Source organism: Austrofundulus limnaeus, unplaced genomic scaffold, assembly GCF_001266775.1.
Source record: "Austrofundulus limnaeus strain Quisiro unplaced genomic scaffold, Austrofundulus_limnaeus-1.0 Scaffold251, whole genome shotgun sequence".
Taxonomy (NCBI): Eukaryota; Metazoa; Chordata; class Actinopteri; order Cyprinodontiformes; family Rivulidae; genus Austrofundulus; species Austrofundulus limnaeus.
The window spans coordinates 606,817-620,215 of NW_013952653.1; the positions used below are offsets into that span (position 1 = coordinate 606,817).

Below are 13,399 nucleotides of genomic sequence, written 5' to 3' on the forward strand. Positions count from 1 at the left end.
TATATATATAAATAAATGTTCAGGAAGCTTCGATTCACCTTGAAGAAGGCTGCTGGTAACAAATGATCATTCATCACTAAAGCTGGAAATCTGCAGGTGACAGCTCTCCTGATGAGGTCTAGATAAGCACAGATTGTGATTTACCATTAGGTCACAATCAAGCTTGCCCGTGTGACAGGAATTAATAATATTTATGAATTAATAATGAAGTCACGGCTGATTTACAGAGTTTGCGAACGTGCGTGTTACACACTTTTTGAGGCACTCATTTGGAGCCGGCTGAAAGCTGCGGGCGGGAAATAGACTCAGAGGGAAAGATGAACAGCTGTAAGAAACAAACAGCCTCGGCTCCGGTTAGTGTTTTGTCTAAGCTCAGATTACTTTCATTACGTGTGAATCTCATCACAAACAGTTTGGAAGATGTGCTTCCAGAAACCTAAGCATGTCAACTGTGTTTTTGGACTCACTGATGCTAAAAAAAAATCGAAAGAAAAAAAAAAGAAGTGTATGGATTTTTTTATTATTATTATTTATTTGTTTTCTGAGGTTGAAGGGCTCAGAGTACCACTCGTTTGGACTGGGGTTTGTTTAGGCAGCGTGACAGCTTGAAAGCCTGAAAGCAGGTGTCTTAACGCCAGGAGAATTGAGAGCTGCTACCCTGAACTTCTCTAAACAGAGTAACACAGCGCAGACGGGCCTCATGTTTAATCAGCAAAACAAATTGCGAAACCTCTTTGTTATGCTGCAAAACTGCCAAGTAAACAGTTATTCTGAATTACCTGCACCAATAGATGCATCAACACATCCATGTCAACAGAAAGAAGTCAATCCTATTTTAAATCAATAAACATTTCAATTAGTTGAATGCCTGCCTGTCTCTTATTGTAAATTTTTTGTGGTAGACATCGGGATTTGTATTTAAAATAAAGAATTAATATTGTTCAGTGGAAATCAAAGTCAGACAAATTGTATAATTTTGTATTAGTTAATGGCCCAGTTTCTGCATATCACCCACCGCATTTCATAACAGAGTTTTAGACAAACAATGAGAGACATTGTAGCCATTTTGGTTAACTCTTAAAATTAACGATAAGCTCGATATTGTGCTACATTGCAAGAAGTCAGGCTCAGAGTAAAAAGAGTTAAAAAGGACTATCAGCTACTACCACATACAATTTTAGGAATATCTAACTGAGTTATACTCATTTTGGTGTTGGTAATGTTGATTAGCTGTGGTAGCCATCTTGAATTGGACTGACTCCAAAAGTTATTGAGATATAGATGTACATCAAGTGATGATTTCCTGAATGTTTGATGAAAATTCATGTGTTTCATGAGATATTTTGCAAACAAACACAGCACATGCTTTGAGACATGGGCAAAAACACCTTTCACCTTTTGGCTGTAGCCTATAATTAAGAATGCACAGGGAAAATAAAAATTCATTGGAGTTCTTCAGCACAATCAGAGATAACCAACCACTTTAAAGAGCATCATTATTTTTCTTTAGCGCACTGCAGTTTTATTTGTTTACTCCACAAAGTCGTACTCTTTCACATCAGCGGACCCAAAGCCTGTGTCCCTGTCACTGTCGATGAGAATTTAAGTGTTAAAAAACAAATGAAAAAAGGGTTTGGACCAAAAAAATGAATTAAAAAAGGGAAGAAACAAAAGAAGCAGCGACATGGCTCGTAAAACAGAGGAGCAACATTCCTCTGAACAACAGGCTTATGGTGAATAATTCAGCGAGTATAAGAGTCCATTTGAGAGCAGCTTCTCTAATATTCATGTGACATGATAGCCAAGACAGGAACTCAGCCTCTCACTGGCACAATGTTATTCATACTGTGAGGTGCTAAAGCGTTTTGTAATTCATAGCTTTGGTTTTAAGCCAACCAACGACATATTCTAGACCAACTAGGAGCCTCGATAGCATTTCAATAATTTAAAACCTGTTCTCAAATTTTAAACAAAAGTGAATCAGATTTTCAGGGTCAACCTAAAAAATAATGAATTCCCAAAAACAACTTTTACCCAAAACCAAAAACTCTTAACTTGTAGTCAGAATGAAAATGACAAGAGCCCCTAAAGTATTCCACAAATTATTTATCAACTTCCTTGGTTGTACTGTGTAACAAATGAAAACAAATTTCTAATTCTATCTGAATTAATGTTTCAAGGCATAAAGCTCTCAATACAGATGGTGTTGGGTGTTTTAAATCAAATTAGCTGGTTTTCGATCCTGTTAGAAGTTTTTGGCTTTATTTTCATTTGTTGCTAAGAGAAAGACAAAGATCCTTTTCACTCTGAAATTGGTCTTTCTGGAAAAAAAACCCCACACAGAACAATAAAAGAGTAAATTACTAAGAGATGTGTTTTTGCTGCCCTTGGGTCAAAATGACCCATGAGGCCCCAGTGTTAGGCCTCATGGGTCATTTTTACCCAAGAACAGCTGGAAGGCTACATCAACCAATCCTATTTTATCTTCAGCGAGTGGGCAAGCAACAAACATAAATGCGCACGATTCAAAATGTATCTATGCAGTCAGTTATACATATATAAAAACGCATGACTAAACAAATTTTTATTTCTATCTAATTTAAAACCATTCATTGACTTCCATTCATTTCTAGTCATTTCTATAACCTAACCCGACTCCATCATGCACTTCCCATAGATAGGACCCAGTGACCCAGGACTGGACCTGATCTAAGCGAGCGTGCACTTAAGAGATTTACCAACTCTGTGGATACATCGGGCGGCAGGTGGGACCCTCTGAGTAAATATTCCCCTAACCTGACCCCTTACCCTTTATCTACAACCCCCTCATACATACCTAGCCCTAAACATAAACTCAATTCAATTAAATTAAATTCTGTTCAGTCTACTTATATAGCGCTGACAAATATTTGTCAAATTGGCACTGTACAAAAAAAAAAACATATTAACACCTTAGTCCTAAACCTAATCGCCAACCCAAAGATTGAGTTCCACCATATTAGGACCAGTCTTTGGTCCCCTCAAGGACAATTGGTCCTTTACAAGTAAGGTGTGTATACCAGCACTCATCACAATGATGTTAGGTACCGTATGCCATTTTTATTGGTTTTGTTTTGTTTCCCAACACTTTTAACTAAGTTTAGTTTTTTTCAACATGTCATTGCTTATGTAATTGTGCAGCTATGTTGAATCGCTGAGTGATACAACAATGTCAAAATGGGTTAGCCCCAGTATGAGCTCCAGTCTACAGAGACTTACAGCTGATGACCTAAACCCATTACAGTCATCTTTAAATTAAATTGCTGTAGAGGCTGCCTTAAAATGCTTCTACAGAAAAAAGATCAGAATAGTTATTTTATCTGAGAATTTTGTCATCATATAAAGCTAAAGATGATGGACTCATCACTGTTAAAAAACAGGTAGAACTTGTTGCTGTAGAAATAATTGCTGCTAAACCTCCTGAAAGTCCTGCCTCTCAGCTTTGATGCTATAATATTTCAAGAAAAATAGAACACAAAAATTGATCCTCACAATCAGCAGAGCCCTTGAGCAGGGGGTGGAGCAGGCCTCGAGGTGATCCATGGTGTAAATTCAACCTATGGGATAGATCGAAAACAGCTTTAAAACACAGCCTGGTCAGTTTTTGTTTTGTTTTTTCAACTTGATTTTGGGGCTGGAGCTCCCACCGACTGCGTCATTCATTGTGCTACTATTTACCAGTGATATTTTAAACTTCAGACTAATCCAGACTCCTCCTGCCTTTTATATCTCGTGTCTTCCTGCCTGCACATGGTACTGTTTTTGTCATTAAGCTGTTTTCCCAATTAGACCTACCTCCACCCTCTCTTTAGAACTCAATCTGGGCTGAGGGTCAGGCCAACCTGAGCGTGCAGAAGGTGAAGAGTTTAGATGCTTTTTCATGCAAAAATAACAGAGGTTGCTGTACAGAACGGGAACTCAATTTATTCTGTTTGTTGTGAAACAGTTGCTTTTACCAGCTGCAGTCTAAGTGGGTGGATTAGGAGTCAGCTCCACAAATGAGAGACCGACTAAAGAGGCAGCAGAATGACATTAAAGCGGAAACCTGGCAAATTATTGTGTAAGCAGGAGCCAGCTTGGCAGACAAATAAAACAAAATAATCATTATCATTAAAATAAAATCAGAGGAGGACATGAGGTTTATAAGTTTTAATAAAAACTACTGAAAAGACAAAAACAGATTCAAAAATTTCTAAGCTAGTGTTTATTTAACCACATAAAATACTTAATAGTTAACAAGATTTCAACTCTGTGAAAAGACGTGTGATTCAAACTGTAACTTCTAATTTTCCTAAGAGCTTTTTACTCATAGGAGCTGCTAAAACCTCCCTAAAAAGAAATGTGTCATTTTTAAAACAAAAGAAACATTTACGTCAACTCTAGAGACCCAGGTGGCCTTCAACAGCTCATACACATCAGCATGTACTAATTGACCATTATCCTATTTGACATGTACGTTCAGTAGCTGAAACGTAAAGGTATGTAAAATTAAACCTGCCTGGACAAAAAGTACCAGTATGAATTCTTTATATTATAAAATACAAATGTCTAACAGTAATCTCTTAATGTAAAAGCTCATTAATCCGTGTGTGAGGTAATTAAAAAGGCACTAATCACCTTCTGTTCCCATCAGCCGGACCCTCTGGCCTGTTTGTAAAAAGCTCCAGGACAGTGAAGCCTCTCCCCAAAAACTGTTGGGAGCCGTCCAGTTTGGGTGACAGCGACACCAGCTCCAAAATAAGCAGGGTGCTGGGTATCAGCAAAGACGTATGGAAGTACAGGACCTGTAAACATACACACAGAAAGCAAACCTTCATTATGTACGACTGATTTACAAAGAATCCACAGATGCTTTTTTTTCTAACAGCACTGAAAAGAGAAAGAGCTGCAAGATCCGTGAGCCTAATTGTGGTAGTTATTTTAAATGAGGCACATAAACTCACGATTTAATCTAATCTCAAATTGCAGAATCTGCAGGTAAAAAAACACATCAAAATAAATTGTAGTTACACAGTTCAGACATAACAATTGTCAATCCAAAGAGCACAAATAGGTTCTATATGTGCTGAGGTTGATCATCCACCCAATTTGACAAAATGTTTCAGTTTAATCAGGAAAGGATGGAAAATGCAAATAAAAATACACACTTTTACATTTTTTTTAAATAAATGTAAGATATTTCATCATTTGTGTCTTCAACTTGGTTTCAGCCATAGTTATGCATCCATTCTTACATTTCAGGACAACACACACCAAAAAACAGCTTCCTATTAATCATTACAGGTTTTATTTGGTCCTTTTCTTTTTGTAAACTAGGGATGCGCGATGCATCGGTATTAATGTCGGTATCGGCCGATATGGGTCATTTTTAAGAATATCGGTATCAATCTGATATGTAAAACTGGGCCGATATTAACGCCCGATATTGATTTGCCACTTTTTAGCTTTGTGTTTCTGTTTTGGGAGGGGAAATGGTTGGTTGAGCTGCATCTGTTTGATCATAATAGTGATATTGATGCTGGGTAGCCAGGAATAACTGAAGTAGAGCCATGACAGACGTCTGGACGTTTATTTACCATATCAAACAATGTATAATATAATTTGCGTGTTTGTGTAATATCAGTAAATATCAGTTATCGGCCATAACAGCAATAATCATATCGGATTTCGATATCGGCTTAAATTTTCGTATCGGTGCATCACTACTATAAACATACTCTTAAAGGTGATTTTTTTCCCCATCATTCTCTTCAGAGTAACCTTTTCTTCCATCAGTAGCTCTGCTTTTGCAGCCAAACTTGTAAAAATGTAAATTATGTGTATTGTCTTGTAGGAAAAAAATGTATGGGCATACTTTACCTGGAAAAATATATTTCTAAGGGGAGCATATGTTATTCTAAAATTTCTAGATACTTTTCTGCATCATTGCTGTCATCACAGAAGTGTATACAGGCATTGCCAAAGGCACTGATACAACTTTGCGATGGTCCATCCCAGATGCCCACCAATCCCTGAGAGGGATAGAAAAATTATCTAAATGTTTGGGCTTTTATATATTACATTGTAGTTTCATGTTTAAAACTAAATAAGATGAGGAAAAAAATAAAGCTTAACGGTGTTATAAAAACCTCACAGGATGAATAGACCCTTTATGGAAAAACTATACTTTCTGTGTGAGACACATCATGATGCTAAAAGAACCAATATCAAGAGGAATTGCATGGCATATAATAATAATGACCAATAAACAGTGTGTTGAAAATCACATTAGGGAAATGACCTATAAACAAGTACAGATGGTGCACAGTCCCATGTCACCTAGTTTGGCTTGAGGCATCAACTGTTGCCATCACTGCAGTTATAGCGGTCCAGGGGTGTTGAAAATAACAACATAATACACAAGTAGCCTTTGGACAGTAATTCCTGAGAAACAATTAAAATAAATTGAAAGTTGCCATGGCTGCACAGGGGGTTTTACACCCCGAGGAAATTATTTGGGTCACTCTTATGTGCAAGACACACAACAGTTTTCGGTCTCCTGGTTGCAGAGTCCATTCGTTTTTTCAATACTTTTCCTGTGAAGTTAATTGACTGAAAACAGTTGTGTATGTTTGCGTGTCTTGCACATGGGAAAGCAAAATCATTTCGGCACAGTTGTTAGAACTGTTGCCTCGAAGTGAGAAGGTTGCAGGTTCACATTCATGCGTTTCTGTGTGGAGTTTGCATGTTCTCCTTGTGCACATGTGGGTTTTCTCTGGGTACTGGTGTCCCTTCCCACAAGCCAAAAATAAGCATGTTGAGTTTACTGGTAACTCTGGATTTTATGTTGTTGTTTTTATTTTATTTTATTTTATTTTTTATTTAGCATTGTTTTGTAAATTATGTTTCGTTTGAATATATTCTGAGGATATGTCAATGTAAATGGTAAATGGACTGTACTTATATGGTGCCTTTCGATCCATCCAGGACACTCAAAGCGCTTTACACTTACAGACATTCACCCATTCACACTCACATTCACACATTGATGATGGCAAACTACACTGTAGCCACAGCTGCCCTGGGGCACACTGACAGAGGTGGGGCTGCCATACACAGGCGCCACCGGACCCTCTGACCACAATCAGTCTGATCACCATCATCACCATCAGGATAAAAGGGACAGACATAATAAGATTTACTCTTCTGCTACCTTTCTTTTTATTTTATTTTGATTTGTGTATTTTCGTGGTTTATTTTTTGTCATTGTATATATTTATTTTTTAATGAAATGAATAAATTTTTTGAATTAAAAATTTTTGAATTAAAAAAAACTCTAAATTGACCCTCGGTGTGAGTGAAAGCATGAATGACAGCTTGTCTCATTATGTGTCCCTGTGATGGACTCGTGACCTGTCCAGGGTGTAAACCTGCCTACATATACACACACAAACATGTTTTAAATGCCACTTTTATTGCATTGGGGTAAATGTGCAGGACTATGTGGCCCTCTGGTAGTGTCAACTAAAAACTGTGGCCCCTTCCATCATTTAAGTTGCCCACCCCTGGCATAAGGTGTTAATGCTGATATGCTGTATTTGGGTTTCATCAAACCTGGTGCATTATGACCAAATATCTTCTCTTTGGTTATGTCCAAAGACAATGTTACAAATGTCTTATAGTTGGTCCAGTGCTGTTGAAACAATGTTTAGAATTCATGGATGAAATGACTAAGTTACATAAGTTACAGACAGAAGTATTAAGCCCTTTTATCAAACCATCTAATCAGAAATGGAAGGAAGTGTTTAGCCAAGTGTCATGTTTCTATTATTGCTGACTGAAGCTGATAAACACTCGTCATAATTAATGGAAAGACAGTCGATACGAAAATGAATGTGAATTCCCTCTTTACTGCTGAGAACAAAAGACAGATGTAGAAGGGTTTTGGAAGGTTTTTTGTATTCTGTGAAAGAGGCTTTAGAAACAGCTCCACTGCTTTCTGCTCATTGCTTCGAAAAGGATAAAAGACATTCATCTGCCGGCATCGTAAAGGTACATTGCACTCTGATTTACTGTTAATCCCGAGCATCCCAAAATTGTTTAACCATTAAGAGTTATTAAAGTGACAAGGAACATGAAAGAGGGAAAAGTTTAAGACCTTGGGTTTGTTTTTGTTCAGTATTAATTTCCCTTATTTCTATTTTTTTTTTTTTACAAAATCACTTTTAGAAAAACACAGTTTGTGAAGAAACCAAGTGGTTTTCAGATGAAGAAAAGAAACAAACAGTACAATGAACTGCAGAGCTTTTTTACCATCTAATGCATTGGTATTGCACTTTGTTCAATTTAATTATGTAAAATTACATTGTATTGCAGTGGGGGACGGATTATACTGCATGGAATATGTATCTATAATGTACAGAATTGTTGGCAGAACACCAAAACATGTATCGCATCTTACTAATGATCCGGCCCAAAGAAACCATTTTAATCTCTCATCCAAATTACTGTGCCACAGTTTGTTAAAGAGAGACATGAAGGCAGGCTTTCCCTAACTGATCTAGTGTTCTGTAGTAATCACAAGTCATATGAGAATTCTTCAGTACAGTTCTCAGATGTAGTTACTCTATCTGAACCACCACTTGAATGCTCTATCAGATGATTTTATTTTATATGTCTGTGGGCTTCCCTTATGTGGTTTTACTGATCTTTTAAAGCAAATTAAAATTAAATTTCATATCTGGTAGCAAAACAAAAGTAACTTTAACAGTAATTTAAAATAAGTTTGTTTTAATTTAAAGACAATGTTTGTTGTATGCAAATTTGTGAAATAATAAAGACTGATTTCATAAAGTTTACATGTCTAAATTTGAAACATTTGCTCTTACATTCATTTATAACAGTAATAAACAATGGATTTAGTTTGCTCACGTAAAGCTCAAAGTTGATGTTGTTTCACAACCAATTCAAACTCTGGTTTTTAACATGGCTATATAATAAGGAAGCGTTGTAAGATCTTGTTACTTGAATGCCATTAGAGCACTGGAAAATGTCATTTAGAAAAACAGCTTGCATCTGCAGCAGCGCCAGGCGCCACATATGTCTGGCCTAATGAGAGGTTATACTCTGCAGCGACTGTCAACAAAGCAGCATTTGATTCTTGCAGGGTAAATATCTAATCTCCATAAGTTAAGTAAAGAGGGAAGAACAGCGATACGGTGGCATTAAAATATCATCAGCGTGGAGGCATGCAGCTTGAAGTCACAGAGACTATCGACAATCAACCTCTCAGCAAATTCAAGGATGTTTTGCTGAGACCCATTTGTGGGTGACACAATACTGGCAAAAAATAAATATATGCTGTGAGACAAAGCAAACCGTACTGCTAAGAGTAATTTAACCTGAATTCTGAGTAGAACTAATATATTTTCTTGAGTCTTTTCACTGTTTTATTGTTCAAACTTAAAGTAAGCTTGAACCTGAGCTTGACAGAGCAGCAGTATAATTCTAGTAAAAAAAAGAAGAAGGATAAGTTGTAATAAACTGGAAGGTGTTTTTCAATTGCACGTGTAAAACAACTTTATGTGTTTCCTCGCAGAGTGCCATCCAAGTATAAAAGCTGAAGGTAAAACATACCACACCCTAGAGGAGGTCATTTAAAAGCTCGACAAGTGGGAAATTGGGCAAGAACGGAGGAGCAAACCATACAAAACAAAGAAGCTGCAGTTCTCCAAAGACAACTCCAGAGCAATGAGAATTTAATTTACATGGACCTGTTCGACCCCAGGAGGCTTAGCAAAAGAAAGGCAAACAGAGCATTTCCATTAAGCCTACACGCTCACTGGGAGATCAGATGAAAGTTACCTGGAGCTTAAACAACAGAATCTAGTTCAGAGTCTGCATTCTTGTATGAAATGGTCACTTTTTGCATGTAGGTTCACAATACAGCCAATAAAACACTTAAAGAGACCTTTGAATTATATATACACACACATGTTCCTGATGTATGTTCCCTATATTTAATTCAATTCATTTTTTCAATTCAATTCAAAAATTTATTCATTTCGTTAAAAAGTGCTATATACCATAATAAAAAATAAACCAAAAAATATACAAATCAAAATAAAATGAAAGGTAGCAGAAGAAGAATAAATCTTATTTTGTCTGCCCCTTTTTGACCCAGAATATATTCAAATGAAACATAATTTACAAAACTATACTAAATAACATGAAAATAAAAAAATAAATAAACACAACAACAACATAAAAACATCAACAACAAATCAAATAGCTTCGCATTTTACTTTTCATATATCTTCAAAAAACTAGCTTTTATCTGTCTCTTAAATATATACATTGATCTAGCATTTTTAAGATCATCTTCCAGACCATTCCATAATCCTATACCTTGACTTAAAGTACATCTTTCTTTCAAGCAAGTACGAAAATATGGCTTCACAAACATTTCCATCCCCTTTAGATAACAACTGTCTCTCTTAACAAAGTTTACCTGAATGTTGGAAGGTAGTTTGTGAGCCTTGTACTTAAACAGTAAAATATTGTAGTCAATCAAATCATAGAATTTCAAAATTTTCAGTTTACAAAATAATGTATTTGATGGATGGTTGTAATCTTTTCTCAGGATAATTCTTACGGCTCTTTTTTGTGAAAACAAAAATCGGATTTGTAATTGTTTTGCAAGCTTTACCCCAGATTTCATTACAGTAAATTAAATGTGGAACAATTATTGAACTGTACAAAACAAGCAGAGCTTTGCCATTGAATTTATTGTTGCTCATAAACCTTATAGAACTTTGGTATTGAGAAGTCAAGGCACGTGCATTTGCTGTATTGGAATTCTTTGATAACACAGATTGCATAAATAAGATGGTTGATATCAGTTTTGGCAGCACAACCAAACATCTTGAGGGTGAGACGAGACGGTGAGCGAGGAGGAGTTAGGAAAAGAAATACAGCAAGTCATTTTCCAGGCACAAAACCAGCAGGTATCAGCATCACAAATCCTTTCGATGAGAAATTTTATGACAGTCATAAGCATCAGAGATGAGAGATTGCAGTGTGGATGACAGAGAGGCTAGAAAATGACAAGAAAAGAGTTTCAGGGTCCCTTATGGCCAATATGTCACTAGATTGCAGCTAGACAGATAGGACTGGTATGCGCACTGTATGTGTGACAGCTGAATCAAAAATATTTTTTAACAAGACATCTTGGTAGATCCAAAAGTTTAGGGGGAAAATGTAAATGTTCTTCCCAACTATTGACTGCCTCTCTGTGAGCAACCGACGCACTACGAATTGAAATAAAATGTCCAATTCAGAATCTGGGCTGCAAATAGTTACGCAAATACAAATAAAGAAAGGAACTGCAATTACTCAAAACACAACTTAATAACCAAGATGCCTCAAAATATATTAAAGGGGACATATGCTCACCATGAGCGCTGAATATGAATTTAGTCTCTCCCAGTGCTGCAAAGATATCTTTTTATTCTTTTGGGGTCATATTTTCAACCTGTTCAGTTTCTCTGTTTTCTATTATGTTTTAAGGAAAGATTAGCATTATAGCAAGTGATTTGCAACAGGACAGACATATAAGGTCTGGACATACCAACTAAAATTGTGTCGTCTTCATTCTCCTCTCTCTCTCTAAGAGCGCGGTGTGAAATAGGGGTGTAACGATCCATCGATCTATATCGATTTGAATGGTTCATGATTCAGTTATATCGAGGCAAAATGAAAATATCGATCTACTGTATATCGTCATCATATGCTCAATGTGAATCAATATCATATGCCCATCTAACACAGTCATTGTGTTAGATGGGCATAAGATACTGCATTATATCGATTGTAGTCATGAACTGAACTGAATCGAAATCATATCGTGACAGACTTTGTGACAGAGAAATATTGAATTGTCATACAAACATATCGATGTAATATCATATCGCATAACATAAAGCTGGTGATTTACACCCCTAGAGTGAAACACCTCATTTGGATTTAAAGAGACAGCGTCAAAACGAGTTGATCTGAGACACAACTCAGAAAAGCGGTGAAAGAGGGGATTGTGGAGTTACAATAAGGAGGAATTCAGACCAAAGCACTGCAGTTCCACTTTATATAGACCCCAACTGAATGATTAAAATATGAAAAAGAAGGATTTAAAAGCATCAAATGTCTACTTTAAATGAAAAAAATAAATAAATGTGCTGCAATAAAGACAACACTGTCAGTGTTTCTGGGGACACGAAAAAAATTGACAGATCAAACGACTTACTGAGGAAATAAATACTTTTGATTTCATGCTAAAGATAATTAAAAAATAGGATCTGATTTAGAACTGATAATTTATCATTCATCAATTCTGTTCTGATCCCATTAGGTTTTTTTTTTTTTGTATTTTGTGTGTTTCCACTACTTATTTTAATTGACAGCATGCTGAATTGTCTCAGACACCAAATTCTTTATGATACATGCAAAATTGTTTTTTTTAAATGATACTATTACACTCCATACAGTCTATGACTTGGCCCATGAACACACACTATTTCCACAGGAGCACTTAATAAAACATGTCTAAGAAACATTACAAACTTCATCACTGACTCCAGTTTCAGTACATATTTGGTCACAAAAAAAAAATCTTACATTCAGCACAACTCAAACGTATTTTTTCCCCTAAATCCCTCAGTTTTAAGTCTCTGTATCTCCACTGCCTAAAGTTTTGTATCTAACTCCCAACAGAACTTCACAACATCCCCAGCTTTGCCCGCAACAAATCTGTGTTTGCTGAGCAAAGTCTTGGTTTGTCACACAGGTTTTGCTCTCCTGACATTTGTTAAATCCTGAGCGAAATGCCTCACAAGACAGACAGAAAGAAAGAAATGCAGACGGTGCCGGGTTGCTGACTGAAACACTGGATGCGCGGCAAATAACAGACCGGAATGCAGGAAATATACAGCATTGAAAGAAAAACAGTGGCATCGCGCCAGACTTCAGAAACAAAGAGGTAAAGATGGAATTGACATGTCAAAGGCAGCAACAACAAAGTACAAGACAGGCAGAATCTCTTTCTTTCCTCTCTGTTTCAACACACGCCCACACACAAACAGGCAGTGCGGACCCCGGGGAGTGCTGATAGCAGAAATATTGGGACGAGCTCTCTGTGTGCGGTTGACTCGTGTGTATGTGTGTGTGTTTGCGTGTTTTAGAATCCGAGTGTTAACGTTGTGGATGAGAAGGGGAGAAGGGCAGAAAGAGTAAGAAGACAAGGATGGAGAAAGAAGTCAAGTACAAAGGAAGCAAATACCCCACCACACACACACACACACACACACACACACACACACACACACAC

At 36.7% G+C, this 13,399-nt stretch overlaps 1 protein-coding gene across 3 annotated transcripts in view; it reads right to left on the minus strand.

The window, feature by feature from the left end:
* The window catches only part of nphp4 (nephronophthisis 4), a gene marked incomplete in the record, with an annotated part of 156,485 nt that overhangs the window by 129,515 nt on the left and 13,571 nt on the right, over window positions 1-13,399 (minus strand). For all 3 annotated transcript variants that reach the window (XM_014020399.1, XM_014020398.1, XM_014020401.1), the window contains 2 exon segments: window positions 3,532-3,596; window positions 4,657-4,823. In XM_014020399.1, coding sequence (XP_013875853.1) covers window positions 3,532-3,596; window positions 4,657-4,823 — 232 coding nt within the window.